We start from the raw sequence: 13,776 nt of genomic DNA, 5'->3' as shown, positions 1-13,776 counted from the left end.
CAGGTTCCATAACGCTCCCACATGTAGAGCCATGTTGGGTTAAAGGTGTTTAATTCAACATCATTTCTCTTTTTTCTTAGTTTATTGATTTTACACAATATTCAAAACACATATAATTATTCATAACAAATGTCATTTAGCTCCATAAGCAACATGAACGGAACAATAATCATTCCATCAGTCCAATATATTAAAAGGTTTATAAGATCAGGTGTCTGAGCTACAAATTTTCCCAAATTGACCCAAAAGTTAAAGTCAAGGCTTTGTGTTGTACACTGCCTTAGCTACTATGTTGCATATTGTTGTTTTTGCCAGAAAAAATGGCTTATGAATTATTTTCATAAAACTATTTTTTACATATTTAGTACTGTATCACAATCAGAATGAAAAACCTTCTAAATATGTAGCCCACATAGAATCTGTTCTAGATCCCTGACATACCGCTTCACTATTTATGGAGGAAATGCCTCATCAATTCTGACACAAATCTCACCAACTGTGTTGGCTGAAACATTTCTTATTCCTGAGTCATGAAGTCGAGCTTGACTGATGCTGTTGACTTGGACTTCATGTCAGTAGCAGTTGCTATCATTTCTGTGAAGCCAAACCTGATCTCCAGTTTGACTTTACGATCCGTGCCACCTGTAACGTCTGGCATGTCAACACAGAAGGAGCCAATTTCCTCTATTCCCCACTCATCCACGTAGAATGGAGCTGGTGTTCTGGCTGTCTGATAAAAACTGAACCTCATTCCTGTCTGATTGGCCTCTACAGGACAAAAGGTGTAATACTTGGTTTCATCCCAGCCCACATCCTCATCAATATCTACAAGTTTCTCGAAGATATCTTTACACCGATCTTCTCCATCCTTGGTAGTGAATCTCTTCTCTGCCTTGTGCTTGGACTCATCAAACCTCTCAGTGGTAGCGACCCCATAAGTGAAGGCACTTTTGCGAGATGCCACCACAGCTGGTTCTGTTCCAAACATCACAGCTCCCTTCACAATCGCCTCTTGGGGCTTAGCAGGACACAGCACTTTACACTTTAGTTTGAACTCCCTGATGATGTGTTGACGGAGGATCTCGCTTTCAGCGTAGCCCCCCACCACCACGATGAACTCAATGCTCAGGTCTTTCTCTAAGATTTCTCTGAGACTGTTGGTGACGCTGGTCAGAGACTCATCAAAGAAGGACCTCATCTTCTCTTCTGTGATTTTGATTGACCCGCTGTTCCAGGAAGCACCCTGCACTGTTTCAAAGAACTGCTCCATCGTTTTCTTTTTCTTAGCTGTTTCTCCAAGATTATATTGGCAGGTGATCTGAACATCTCTCTCTGTTTTTTTGAGAACTGTGAAATCATACATCATTCTCTGAACCTCACTGGGAAACTCTCTCTCAAATTCATCCCAGACACCATCACAGAAGATTTCTCTGAGGAACTCTTTGAACTTCTTGTCAACAGTTTGACCTCCCATGTCGTTTCCTGAGGCCTTGTGCAGCTCCTTCAGGGCTCCTCCTTCCAGCACCTCATGAACTGTCATGTCAATAGTTCCACCTGCAACACAAAAAGAATGTTACAGACACTTTCACCCATGACAACAAATTATAATAGAAACTTCGGCAACACGTTACTTGAATAGGTATTCATAAGATTGACATAAAACTGTCATAACCATGACATAACAGCTGTCATAAACATCAACAACTTGACATAAAGACAATTTAAACTGTCATAGCAGACCTAATTGCCAAACTTTAAAAATGATGTCAAGTTCTCATAACAAAAACATCTCAAACAATGTCAACTTTGCATCAAAAGTGACATAACTTACCGAATGACACTTAACCACAGCTGTCAGAAGTATTCATTGATGGTTATGACAGTGTTATGTCAATCTGATGAATACCTATTCAAGTAAAGTGTTACCGAAACGTCTAGGTTCAGTCGGTAAACTGAAGCACAGTTAGGAACCATTGGAGTAAGTCTTGGTTCATGGTTTAAAAGCAGTGATGGGAATAACGGCGTTATAAATAAACAGTGTAACTAATGGAAAGCAGACAGTCTCTCAGCAACGAGAGAGGGCGGGTGAGGGGGAAAGGAAGGCGAGACAACCGCATATTTTTCTCAGTTGCTAAAACACTAAACCCTGTTGTCTGAACCAAGTGCTCAGTTGCCTGAACCCATGAATCAGTCACTCTTTTGGTAAAACCATCAGCACTTTTCACCTGTTTAGACACAACTCACCAACACATTTTCATTGTGATGCACCTGTGTTGCATAATGCTGAGCACAGGTGGCAAAAGTCAAACACAAGTAAAGCACAAGTTTCACCGGTTGAACACAACAACTCAATCTGATCACACTTGTGTCTAATGATGTGAGGGAACATATACTGTAGCTAGTTCAGGATGAAGTCCTGTGGCCTGATCCAGTACAGAGAAATGATGCTGTGGCTGAGTTGTGCACTTCTAATGTGTATATTCTTGTACTTTATTTTTACGCAGGCTTACTGCATACAAGTGCTAAATACACAAGATTTCTGTTTGTTTTTGTACTGTACAAGTGCTACGTGTAAAATGCACAGGATTTCTGGTTTTTGTACTTTTTTCTTTTTTTTTTTTTTTTTTTTTTACAGTTGTACTATGTACAAGTGCTAAATGCACAGTTTTTTTTGTTTTGCAACGTGCATTTATGGAGGGAGAGGAGGGGGAGAGGAAGAGGAGAAGATGAGAGATGACAGAGTGAAGGATGAGGGAAGGAGGGAGGGAGGGATGAACTGGGAAGAAAAAAGAAGAAGGAAGGAAAAGGGGATGAAATGGATGTGGGGAGGGAGGGAGGAGGGTGAAAGAAAGGGAAGGAGAGAAGTGCTACAGTGTAAATGCAGAGGTGTTTTGTTTTGCAACATGCCTTTAGCTACAGTGAACGATAAACATTTATTTCTACAGCTTCATGTGCTGAGCGTTGTGTTTTCTATTTGTCTATGTAGTGTTTAGTGAAGCTCAGTAGTGGTTTTAATGTTGATTGACTCGGGGCACGATTTGACAACAGAGTTCAGTTTTGAGAACAGATTGAACTGTTTTGAGGTGAAAGTTTGGTTTTGCAAGAAGAGTCTGAGGTTTTGTGAACGTAGCTTGAAAATTGGGGTTTGTGTTCACAGTTTAGAGAAAAGGAGAGAAGCTTTACAGAAACGTGTCTTAGCAATGGAGAAAAACTGTAATATGTGATGGTGATTGGCTCAGGTAGAGTAAATTAGTTTGACGTAGTTAAGCATTTTATAGAGAAGTGATGCTTTCCTTGTAATTACTTTCATAATGTAGTAACACAGTTACTAATTCAATTACTTTTTCTGCAAAGTAACAAGTAACAAAACAAATTACTTTTTAATTATGATTAGGTTTGTTGTCATGGACAATATAGTCAGTATTTGAATTATTCTGATATAACATAAAAAGAAAAACAATAAACACACACATAACCTCCACAATCAACAACAATATATTGTGTTCCTGGTGTCTGGTCTAATGTGTCTCCTCCCTGGTTTTGTGCGATGAAACCTTCAGCCGGCAGCTTCTTACACCAGACTGAGGCTGCCTCTGGCTCCAGTGCAATGACCAGCTTGTCTTTGGTTTCTTCAGTCACAATACCAGCCTGGATGTTCAAGAGAAAAACTCATCAGCCACTTTCAAAAGCAAAACTTTTACTGCACATTTACCAACACTTGATGTTTTCAGCGTTACCTCAGTTGCAGCTTCTCTCATGAACTGTTTAGCTGAAGGATCCCAGATGGCGGGGACAGTCAGCACCCAGGTGAAGTCGGAGGCGATGAACTTCCTCCCCTGGGTGTTGGTCTGGATCGTTTTCAGTGCGTCTTCTTTCATGTAGCGTAAAGCTTCTGTGAAAACCTTCAGGGCCTTCATCGACTGCCCGTTTGCAGCTTCGATCGTCACATCCCTGTTGAGTTTCTGTCGGTGAGTGACGAGATATTCACATGTGTTTTTAGGGTCAACTGTCTTGTGACATGTTTTAACAATAACTTTGCATGTTGTTCAGTGAATTTTTATGCTCATCTCTGTGACAATCTGAAGTTACTAGCGCTGTCAAACGATTAGAATTTTTAATCAGATTAATCAAAGGGTTGCTGTGGATTCATTTGGATTTATCACAATTAAATATCATTCATTTTTAATCTACAGGCTATTAATTGTGCTTTATTTTGCATGAGCAAACAGACTGAAGAAAGAAGAGTATTTACACTTAACATGTTTATTAAACACCTTAACAGTTCCACATTATCCACATTAATGTGGCCCTGTTCCTCCTTTTTCAGCAGCTACTAAGACTTGTTGACATTGTCTGACCGATTGTCAATTTTCAAAATAAAACACGAGGGTGAGTATGGTGCATAGGGATTACTGTTTAGGCCCTCTAACATGTCAGCAGAGATGGACAGAGTACTCCACCCCAGTACTTGAGTAAGAGTACAAATACTACTGGTCAAAATGTACTCCGTTACAAGTAAAAGTAGCTCAGTCCACATGTTACTGCAGTAAGAGTAAAAAACTACTTGCTTTTAAAGGTACTTAAGTATCCAAAAGTGCATGCTTTTAAATGTACTGTAAGTCAAAGTCAGAGTCAGAGTAAATGTCTTATTGTCCACATCAATGAATGACTCTAATAGTTTGTAAATGAATGTAAGGAGCTTTTAACTCTTGTTAGTGAGAATGAAGTCTTTGCTGCTCAGCTGCACTGATGTGCTGCTTTTAGGGGTTAGGGTTTCCTTCACAGACAAACACAGCTGGTGTCCAATAGGAGTTTAGACAAAGACCTGAAAGTAACCAGTACTTTTCAGCCTTCCTACTAATTCACTCCAGTAAAAGTAAAAATATATGTCTTGGAAATGTATTCAAGTAGAGTAATAAGTACCAAAGAAATCTAATACTCAAGTAAAGTACAAATCCTCTGGATATGTACTGAAGTACAGTACTCAAGTAACTTTACTCTGTTACTGTCCACCACTGCATGTCAGTGTTTACTAAATCAACATCTATTCTGTCCTCACTTAAAGTTTGTGAAGTGTCTTTTTTCTCTCTCTCGCGTGCCACAGCTGGCCACACTGGTCTTTAACAGCTGTTATATGAAGCCCTTAATATAGGAATAAATACTCTGAAATCAAGTGTATTTCATAGGCTTCAGAAAGCATCAAACACATTCAAAGTTTTTTTTTTTTTAAAGGCCCGTCAGACCGTCTAGTGTTAATGATGTAATATTTGGCCGGGCTGGGGCCGAAGTCCTGGGCCCTTGCAGGGCTCTAACACACACACACACACACACAGCTGAGGGGCAGAAGCGCTTGTGGACCAGTGCGGAGAAATGCGCATCTGGTGTGAACGGGACGGGAGGGCTTCGGCGCTTGGCAGCGCTTCTGGGGCCGGTGTGTCCCTAGTCTACTCGGACAACTGCCCCAAATGCAACGCCAGAGACGCTTCAGGGATTTTGAGTTGAGCGATTCTGCGCTGCTGATGGGCTGATTGCGTTAAATCTTTTAATCAGATTAATCATGATCACATGACAGCCCTAGGATTTACTAAGGTCTACACAAAGTTTAACAATATGGAAGAGTAGAATTACATTATTACATCACATTACACTGCAAAAACTCAAAATCTTTCCAAGAATATTTGTCTTCTTTCTTGTCAAAATGTCTCAATTTTAGTCTAAACTAATCTCTTTCCACTTAAAATAAGACTCATCACCTAAAAATTAACTTGTTTTTAGATCATTTTCACTTGTTTCAAACTAATTTTGAACAGAGGTGGGTAGAGTAGCCAAAAATTGTACTCAAGTAAGAGTATAGTTACTTTAGAATAATGTTACTCAAGTAAAGGTAAAAAGTAGCCATTCAAATATTTACTTGAGTAAGAGTAGAAAGTACTTGGTGAAAAAGCTACTCAAGTACTGAGTAACTGCTGAGTAACCTCTGATTTGTTCGTTTAATGATCAGCACGTAAATGTAACGTTAGGCCTCATCAAATACACAGAAATATAATAGCAATGAAAAAATTCAGATATTACCAAACAACAACATTTAACAACTAAGACAAAAGGCTAAATGACTTCTTTTTTTTTTTTTTTTTTTTTTTACAAAACTAGAGAAGTCTTGTGGCATGTACTTAATACTAGGTAAATTGAAATAACTTAAAAATATCCATGGAAATTGTTACCTCAATTTTTTTTTACGTTGAGCCAGCACATCATTTGTTAGAGTGTACATTACAGGGATGGTGTTTGTGTCAGGGACACAGAGAGAGAGGGTGTGTGTGTGTGTGTGTGTGTGTGTGTGTGTGTGTGCGCTCATCCAAGAGGCTTCTTCAGTTCTGAGACTAATGCCAGAACCAGGTATTTAAACCCAGAGTGTGGTCCTATGATTGGTTTCTAGCGGTTTCTAGTAAAACCAAAGTCACATGACCACACCCCCTAGACTTCAGTCACATGACCACACCCTGAAACTGGAGGGGTGGTCATGTGACTAGGAGTCACATGTCTCCAGGTGTGTATGGGGTTTAAACTTCCTGGGGAGGAAGAAGAATAAGACGACCTGGATGACTGAGAACCTTCACCACAGACGCTTTATATTTAATATCTTTGCCTTCACGGACATTATCCACGACATACCAGGGCTGACGTCATCCTGATCATTTACTAGCCGCAGTTTCTCAAATTTGAGGCAGAGTGGCCGTCCTGTTTACCGCAGAGAGTTTGTGAGCGGTCATGTGACTGCCTGGCTCTGTCTGATTGGTTAAACGGAGGCAAACGTCGCGAGTGGCTACATCTGATTGGTGAAACGCAGTCACGTGACAGAGGCTCAGAAGTATCTCCATTAAAACATAAACAGATCGATAAGAAAAAGTAGCGAGTAGCGACCGGAATGTAGCTCAATGTAACGGAGTAAAAGTACCGCTACTTCTGAAGAAATGTACTCAAGTAAAAGTAACAAGTATGCTGCATTGAAACTACTCTTAGAAGTACAATTTATCCAAAAAGTTACTCAAGTAAATGTAACGGAGTAAATGTAGCGCGTTATTACTCACCTCTGATTTTCAATTGAAATCAGTAGAAAAATCTGCCAGTGAAAGCAGTTTTTTGTGTTTGTAATAAGAAAGAAAAACTTGACCAATATCAGATTTTTCTACTTATTTCAAGTGGAAAATTTGCTTGAAAAAAGTAAAAAGTGTCTGAAAACAAGCTACTTTTTAATGTGATGAGTCTTATTTTAAGTAAAAATGAGATTTATTTTGACTAGAAACGACATTTTGATTAGAAATAAGGCAAATATTCTTGGTAAGATATTGAATTTTTGCAGTGTATAAATCTGTTTGATGATATATTACAAAAATACATAGAATATCATACTTAAACTAGACATTTTATGATAAACCATGAAGAACATTGTCATAATTGGTACTTACTGTGTCATAGAGGGACATCTTGAAGCAACTGAAGAAGAGGTGTTTTCTTGCCTCCTCACCACACATTTCACCATAAGCCATTTGGGCGTCATAACCAAACTTTAAAAATTCTTCATGTTCATTGAAAAGGATGCAGGTTGGGGTCTTTGGGGTGTCTCTTGAAACCTCTTCACCCCAGCGCTTTAACTGTGGATCGACTTCTTCTCCTCTAGGTGTTAGACTGAAAGCATACCCACTGAAGGCAGTGCCGAAGTCGACTGCGATGACGTACGAGTCGTCCATCTTCACAGCAGGAGAAGGATCAGAGTGCTGAAATGCAACAGTTGCACTGTATTTATCAGCTTTGCCTGGGGAGGGGCAGACTGAGAACACTCCCATCCAAACCTGCTCAGTTTGTGGAGTCACATATAAATACTGGTGTAACTTTCACTTTAACCTCATTCCACCCAGAGACGGAGCAACAGCGAAGCAACAAAGCAAAATGAGTGGACATCAAAGCAAATCTGGGTAAATGGAAACTCAATTCTCTTAACTATACTGTGTTCAGGTTTAGATCTTTGTACTGTTAAGAGTATTAATGGTTTAATTAAGTGTTATATCCATCCATCCATCATGTGTTTCACAGTGGGACTGGGTTCAATGACTTTGGACAGAAACTTAAAGAGACAAGGTCAGTGTGTGTGTGTGTGTGTGTGTGTGTGTGTGTGTGTGTGTGGTCTTTACTGTATTTGACCCTTCACCACTTTGTTCAATATGTTTTCACCCTTTTTTTTACTCCACAGATCTGATCTGGAAGCAGTCACGGTCAGGTACTGTATGAAACCAGATCCAACAAGTTCTGACTCAAGCAACTCAACACTGATAACATGTTTCTTTTGTTTGTTAGGAAGAAATGTGTAAAATCAGTCAGTAAAAGTATGAAATGAATGAACTTGACAGAAAATGTAGAAATAACCATCTGAACAATCATGAACGTTCAGAGTGAATGATGTTAATGAATCTGTGCTCCACTTCTCACTCAACTAACCCATTTTCTGGTGCTGTTTTTAAAAACACAGTGTGTCCAAGTTGGAAGAATTTTATAAACTGCTGCTTCAAGGGGCAGGGTAAGTATTCTTCTAATCTCACTTGTAAAACAGTTTGTGTTCAATAACAGCATGAAACCTTTTCAGCTGATGGCAGTTTTACTCCACAGATCTGGAATCAGTCGATAATAAAGGGTTAACTTTCTGTTTTTAAACAGGTTTGGTGGGATGGATGAATATTACAAAAAGGAACTGAACAAGGAGAGGTAGATATATTTCTTTAAAGACTTTTAAAGATGCATAGAACAGATTTTAAATCCAGCACAGTATGTAACGGTGTAAGCTACACCACATGGACTCAGTCTGACAACTACTAAGTAGTTACCACCTTCATCAACTCTGAACGTGATGTTAAAGTGGTGTCAGTGTGTTGCTGACTCAGCTGTTTGAGACTGTAACTGCTATTGGAGTGGATCATAGTGAATCTTTAAAGGGATAGTTCAACATTTTGGCAAACTGGCCCATCGCCATAATCCCTATAGTCATAGCAGTAGGTTCGTTACCTTTATTTGTCGGTGCAAGCTATTTCTAGAACGGCGGAGCAGAGCCGTGAGCTGCTCAGAGCTACGCTACGGAGGCTCATTATGGGATTTCTTGTCTCTGATTTACCTCTAAAACAACTCATCTCATGATGTTCCGTTATTATCTCATAGCGTGGTGAATGTGCAGCTCACAACTTGTCCACCAGAGCGTTGTGGAGTTGTTGGATTGTGTATTTGATGAGTTTGATGATGAGGGAAACCAAGAAATCCCATAATGAGCCTCCGTAGCGTAGCTCTGAGCAGCTCACGGCTCTGCTCCGCCGTTCTAAAAACAGCTTGCACCGACAATTAAAGGTAACGAACCTACTGCTATGACTATAGGGATTATGGTGTAAGACAGTCAGACACCCACCCTGAAATGTTGTCTCTGAAACAGTAGAAGGTTTTCTCCAGACTGAATGTCATCATTCTCTGCCTTTTTGATTATCTGTAAACTAATCAACCACCTAGGCTCAAACCTCATCATTTGGGAACTGTTTCTCATCACTCTAAAATGTAAACACCTTCTATTTACCTGATTTACTCTGTTGGTCTCAGTGCGAGAAGTATAAAGGTGTAGGTGACTCATTGTCATATGAAAAGACCCCCTGATGATCAAAGGTCTCCAGATGTGAATGGTATCTCCATGCAAAGTCCCAATTGTTATGTGAGTTAGAAGTGTTTCTGTTCTGGTTGGATACTTAAGGGAAAGAGCAAGAACCTCACTTTGAGTTGATCTGCTTACCAGAGCTCCCACACACCAGGTGTGTCATAGAATCTTTTATTTCTAATATTGTCTTGAGATTTTGTTCTAAATAGTTGAGAATCTGTTATTGGATATTGATTTGGTCTTTAGTTATATGGTAAGTTTCATTTGGTAACATTCATACCCTTAACCTCTGAGTTGAATAGAAAAGATTGAGTATCATGTCCTTTAACCATTGAGTTATATTTTATGACCTCTGAATATCTCAACCTATGTGTCTGGGCTGTTCTTCTATGTTAGGAAGGTTACTGGATAGTTTAAGTCTATATCTGCCATCCCTGAACTAAGTTAGTCTAAAAGATCTTAGTTATATGGTAATTTTCACTGGGCACTATTCACACCCTTAACCTCTGAGTTGGACAGATAAGATTGAGTATCATGTTATTACCTCTGAATACTTCAACCCAGGCATCAGGGCTATTCTTCTATGTTAAGAAGGTCACTGAGTGGTTTTAATAATCTATACCATCACTGAACTAAGACTGATTCCAGATTTGTTAACAATAGAATTGATTCTTAAAGTGTTTATATTTTAAATGATTGATTAACTTTTAATTCCACCAATATTTCAGAGTAAAGTTATTTTTAAATGGAGTCAGATTAAACGAGTATTTACTTTACTTTATTTTGAAAACCTCATCTTAACACCGGAAAGACAAGACACGTACTGGGGAGATATTATTGAATATTGATGAATATTTCCTCCCCTACAATGGCAATGGGCCAACTTGCCAAAATGTTGAACTATCCCTTTAAGATGTTCCGGTGTTCCACTGAAACCAGTGATGTGCTCATAATACTCAAATGTTCAATTAGTGAAAAGTGTTTATTGTAGTTGATTCATCTCACAGATGCTTCATTACTGTGCAACAGCAGATCAAGATGTTTTTCACATGTTGAATATTTCACCTCTCAGATCTGCTCGTAAAGCAAAAGAGGAAGAACTCCAGTCATTCAAAGACAGGTACTGACCACACAGCAAACATCCCATTCCAGCTGGCAGCAGCTAGCAGCAGCTCACCCTCCAGACATCATCACTTCCTGTCATTATTTCTGACGTGAACAGCCAGAGCGGCATTCAAAACCAAATCAACACTCCAGTCTAGTCCCACCTCACTTCCCTACCACAGCAGTTTAAAGGGACAACCAGGAGTTTAGGAAAAGCAAAGTGTCTTCACACTACATTTATGAGCCTCCGCACCGTGAAATTCTTTGACCGGGTCAAGACAGACTCATGTTTTCATTCATCAAGAATTAAAGTCAGAGGTTGGAAGACGATCACATACCGTCGTAGTTCCCACCATAAACGGAGATTCATACGGCGGCGTTATTCTCATGACTCGCCACGAAACCGAAAGTAAAGAAACGCTGGTCGGCTCGCCCAGCATTTCCACCACCACTAATAATAACAAAATAACCATAGAGACAAAACCGTATATTTATCTAAAATGGACCATTAACAAGTGGTAACGTAGATTCATCCACATTAATATCAGACTTTTTTATAACCAAATAGAAACTCCTCGTTGTCCCTTTAAGCCAAGCCCTTCTCAAAAAGTAGTAACTGGCCTCAGATGTCAAACATGGAATACAATTAGAAAAAACATTTCAGACTGAATTTGATTCATTATATTATATGATATTTATTTCTGGATTTGATAAGTTTAAACGTTGATTCTTGCAGAGTTGCAGAGGACGTCAGTGCTTCAATAAAGACAGGAAACACTGAGAGCATGAACAGCCCAGTCAGCAAAAGCAGACTGACTGAGATGTATGACGAGCTGAGAGTGCGTAAGTGGCCTTCCATCAAAGATCAGCTGAGGGAACGTGGAGAAGAGCCAGAGGACATCAAACGTCGTATTCAGGTACAGTAGAGTCTGATGAGACGGATCACTCAGTCTCTAGTGTTGAACTGAGGTTTTACAGTGTTTCTTTCTCCCCCTGTTGATTATAGGAAGTGTTTGAAGTTGCAGCAGAAGAAATGGAGAGGAAGAAGAAGCAGATAGATGAAGTGTATGGACTGATTGAGGGTGGTGGTGGACTGACAGCTCAGAAGGTACAGAGCAGGAAGACTGCTGTCTAACACTGGCTCATTAAAGCTGCTGCACTGCAGCTCTGTAAGAACTAGGGCTGGGACGATATGCTTTTCTCCCCATTCCATTCTTCTATGATTTTTTGGATGGCGATTCATTTTAAATTGCAATTCTACGATATTGCCGATTAACATTAATAATATAACATTAACATACTCCATTATAAAGTGAACTTAAACCCTTTTCTAAAACGGTACTCTCTGTATGTAAAAAAGGCTAACAAATGCACATTGCACAATATTAAAATAAAAAAAGTGGGATATTTATGTGAATGGATTTTTTCTCCCACCCCTAGTAAGAACCATCTTCTGTTCCAGGTCAAAGAGTACAGAGGCTTGGCTGTGCAGCATCTTCAGATGGTTCTGTACCATTCTGAGAGTGGAGTTACTTCTCAGGTTAGTTTGGTATCAGCACACACAGTAGATGTACTTAAAGGGATAGTTCACCCAAAATTCTAATTTCACTCATTTGAATTTTGGGTGAACTATCCCTTTAAGCTAGGTACAGCCAGTAGAGGCGTCACAGTGTGAATGACTCTCCTCCCTCTCTCTCTCAACAGGAAGTCCAGTACTCCTGGGATCAGCTGCTCTCTGAATGCTGCTGGCTGGCTCGCCTGATGGCTCTAAACAACCCTCCTCTCCAACCAGACTGGGACAATCACACTCCTGGGATGGATACTTGGGACATTTTCCCTCGAGAAATCAGAGCTTGTGCTGCCAATGACACCGACAGCAGCAGCTCAGCTATTTGATCACAACGCTAAAGCTTTAAAGTTACTTTGGACTTTGATTATAAGAAATGCAAGTTTTGGTTGTTTGTTTTCATCTGGCAATGAAGTGAATTGAAACAGAAAAGAATATGCTTTCCTAATCACAATACCTAATTTTTCATCCCTTGCAGGAAATTGTTATTTAACTGTGCTCCATCATCATATACAAATATAACTTTAATAATAATAATAATAATAATAATAATAATAATACACGCCCATATTCAAAGTGTGAAAAAGAAGAACATTCAGTTATATACTGTTATCGCTCTGTTAAGTATTTGTAAGTCTGATTCAGGTTTCTGTTTTGTTCATCACCAATTTAATAAAATTCATAATCAAAGTGACTGGTGCTACAGAATATATTTGTTACTGTTTAAACATTTATTTTTTCCACCAACTCCTTCATCATTTGATTTTGGTATAAAGACAAACAGTGTGTATCATCTGCCACTAGACATCTCTCAGTCATAACAGAGCAGACAGAAGACAGCACTGTGGGAACAGCATAAGCAGTATAGGCGAATGCTAAGGGCGCCGTCCATCCAGGGGGCGCCAGCGCCACAAATGGGAAAGAAAAAAAAGTGTAACTTTCACTATTTTTATAACTAGTTGGTACTATTATTTCTTAATACAAAAAATAACGCCACGTAAATTTAAATGCAAAGCAATACCTATTAAAAAGTAATAATATAATATGTTACAACATTACTTACTAAGTCGCCCCCCCCCCCCTCCCCCACATGCCCATTGGCCCTCCGCTCTCCCCGCAGTCACACACACAGCAGAGCTACCTGTCTGCAGTGGGAATAAAACGCTTTCAAGCCCTTTTCTTGTTAGAAACGCCACATTTTTAATTAGATGTGTGGATACTTGGTTGCATTAATCCTCAAAGTCGGAGCAAATGCCGGCTCGTTTGCGCGACCGTCTCGATATGTTTTTGTTAATATTTCGGTCATTTTACGCCGCCCTTGACGACCTGTCAATCAAAAGAACAGCTGTGAAGCGCTTCGAACCCGCAGAATCATTAGGAGAGAGAGAGAAGCAGTGAGGAGGATGACGGTGCTTCAGAGGCT

The 13,776-nt window shown here is 39.6% G+C and overlaps 2 protein-coding genes across 2 annotated transcripts; one reads left to right on the top strand and one right to left on the bottom strand.

The window, feature by feature from the left end:
• Window positions 1-489: 489 nt before the first annotated feature.
• On the bottom strand, window positions 490-7,967 carry LOC146989351 (heat shock 70 kDa protein 12A-like). The gene is made up of 4 exons (XM_085773048.1): window positions 7,467-7,967; window positions 3,738-3,962; window positions 3,477-3,648; window positions 490-1,554 (listed from the first exon to the last, which is right to left on the bottom strand). Exons 1-4 carry the CDS (start codon window positions 7,842-7,844, stop codon window positions 518-520), a joined length of 1,812 nt encoding a protein of 603 aa, XP_085629174.1. The 5' UTR covers window positions 7,845-7,967; the 3' UTR covers window positions 490-517.
• Window positions 7,968-8,714: 747 nt separating this feature from the next.
• LOC146989350 (uncharacterized) lies at window positions 8,715-12,856 on the top strand. The gene is made up of 6 exons (XM_085773047.1): window positions 8,715-8,757; window positions 10,755-10,802; window positions 11,523-11,703; window positions 11,793-11,894; window positions 12,249-12,326; window positions 12,491-12,856. Exons 1-6 carry the CDS (start codon window positions 8,720-8,722, stop codon window positions 12,680-12,682), a joined length of 639 nt encoding a protein of 212 aa, XP_085629173.1. The 5' UTR covers window positions 8,715-8,719; the 3' UTR covers window positions 12,683-12,856.
• The last annotated feature ends 920 nt before the right edge of the window (window positions 12,857-13,776 follow it).

This window comes from Trachurus japonicus, chromosome 3, assembly GCF_045865225.1.
Source record: "Trachurus japonicus isolate A0001 chromosome 3, Traja_1.0".
NCBI lineage: Eukaryota > Metazoa > Chordata > Actinopteri > Carangiformes > Carangidae > Trachurus > Trachurus japonicus.
The sequence above is the reverse complement of the archived record's forward strand: the minus strand, read 5'-3'. Positions and strand labels throughout refer to the sequence as shown.

Excerpts from the sequence above, each read along its gene's own strand:
- LOC146989351 (XM_085773048.1), bottom strand. The coding sequence starts at position 7,844 with ATGGGAGTGTTCTCAGTCTGCCCCTCCCCAGGCAAAGCTGATAAATAC. Across the intron at positions 3,963-7,466 it reads AGATGTCCCTCTATGACACA|AAACTCAACAGGGATGTGAC; the intron begins GTAAGTACCAAT and ends ACTCACCGACAG. Across the intron at positions 1,555-3,476 it reads TATTGTTGTTGATTGTGGAG|GTGGAACTATTGACATGACA; the intron begins GTTATGTGTGTG and ends TTTGTGTTGCAG.
- LOC146989350 (XM_085773047.1), top strand. The coding sequence starts at position 8,720 with ATGGATGAATATTACAAAAAGGAACTGAACAAGGAGAG. Across the intron at positions 8,758-10,754 it reads AAGGAACTGAACAAGGAGAG|ATCTGCTCGTAAAGCAAAAG; the intron begins GTAGATATATTT and ends TTCACCTCTCAG. Across the intron at positions 11,895-12,248 it reads GTGGACTGACAGCTCAGAAG|GTCAAAGAGTACAGAGGCTT; the intron begins GTACAGAGCAGG and ends CTTCTGTTCCAG.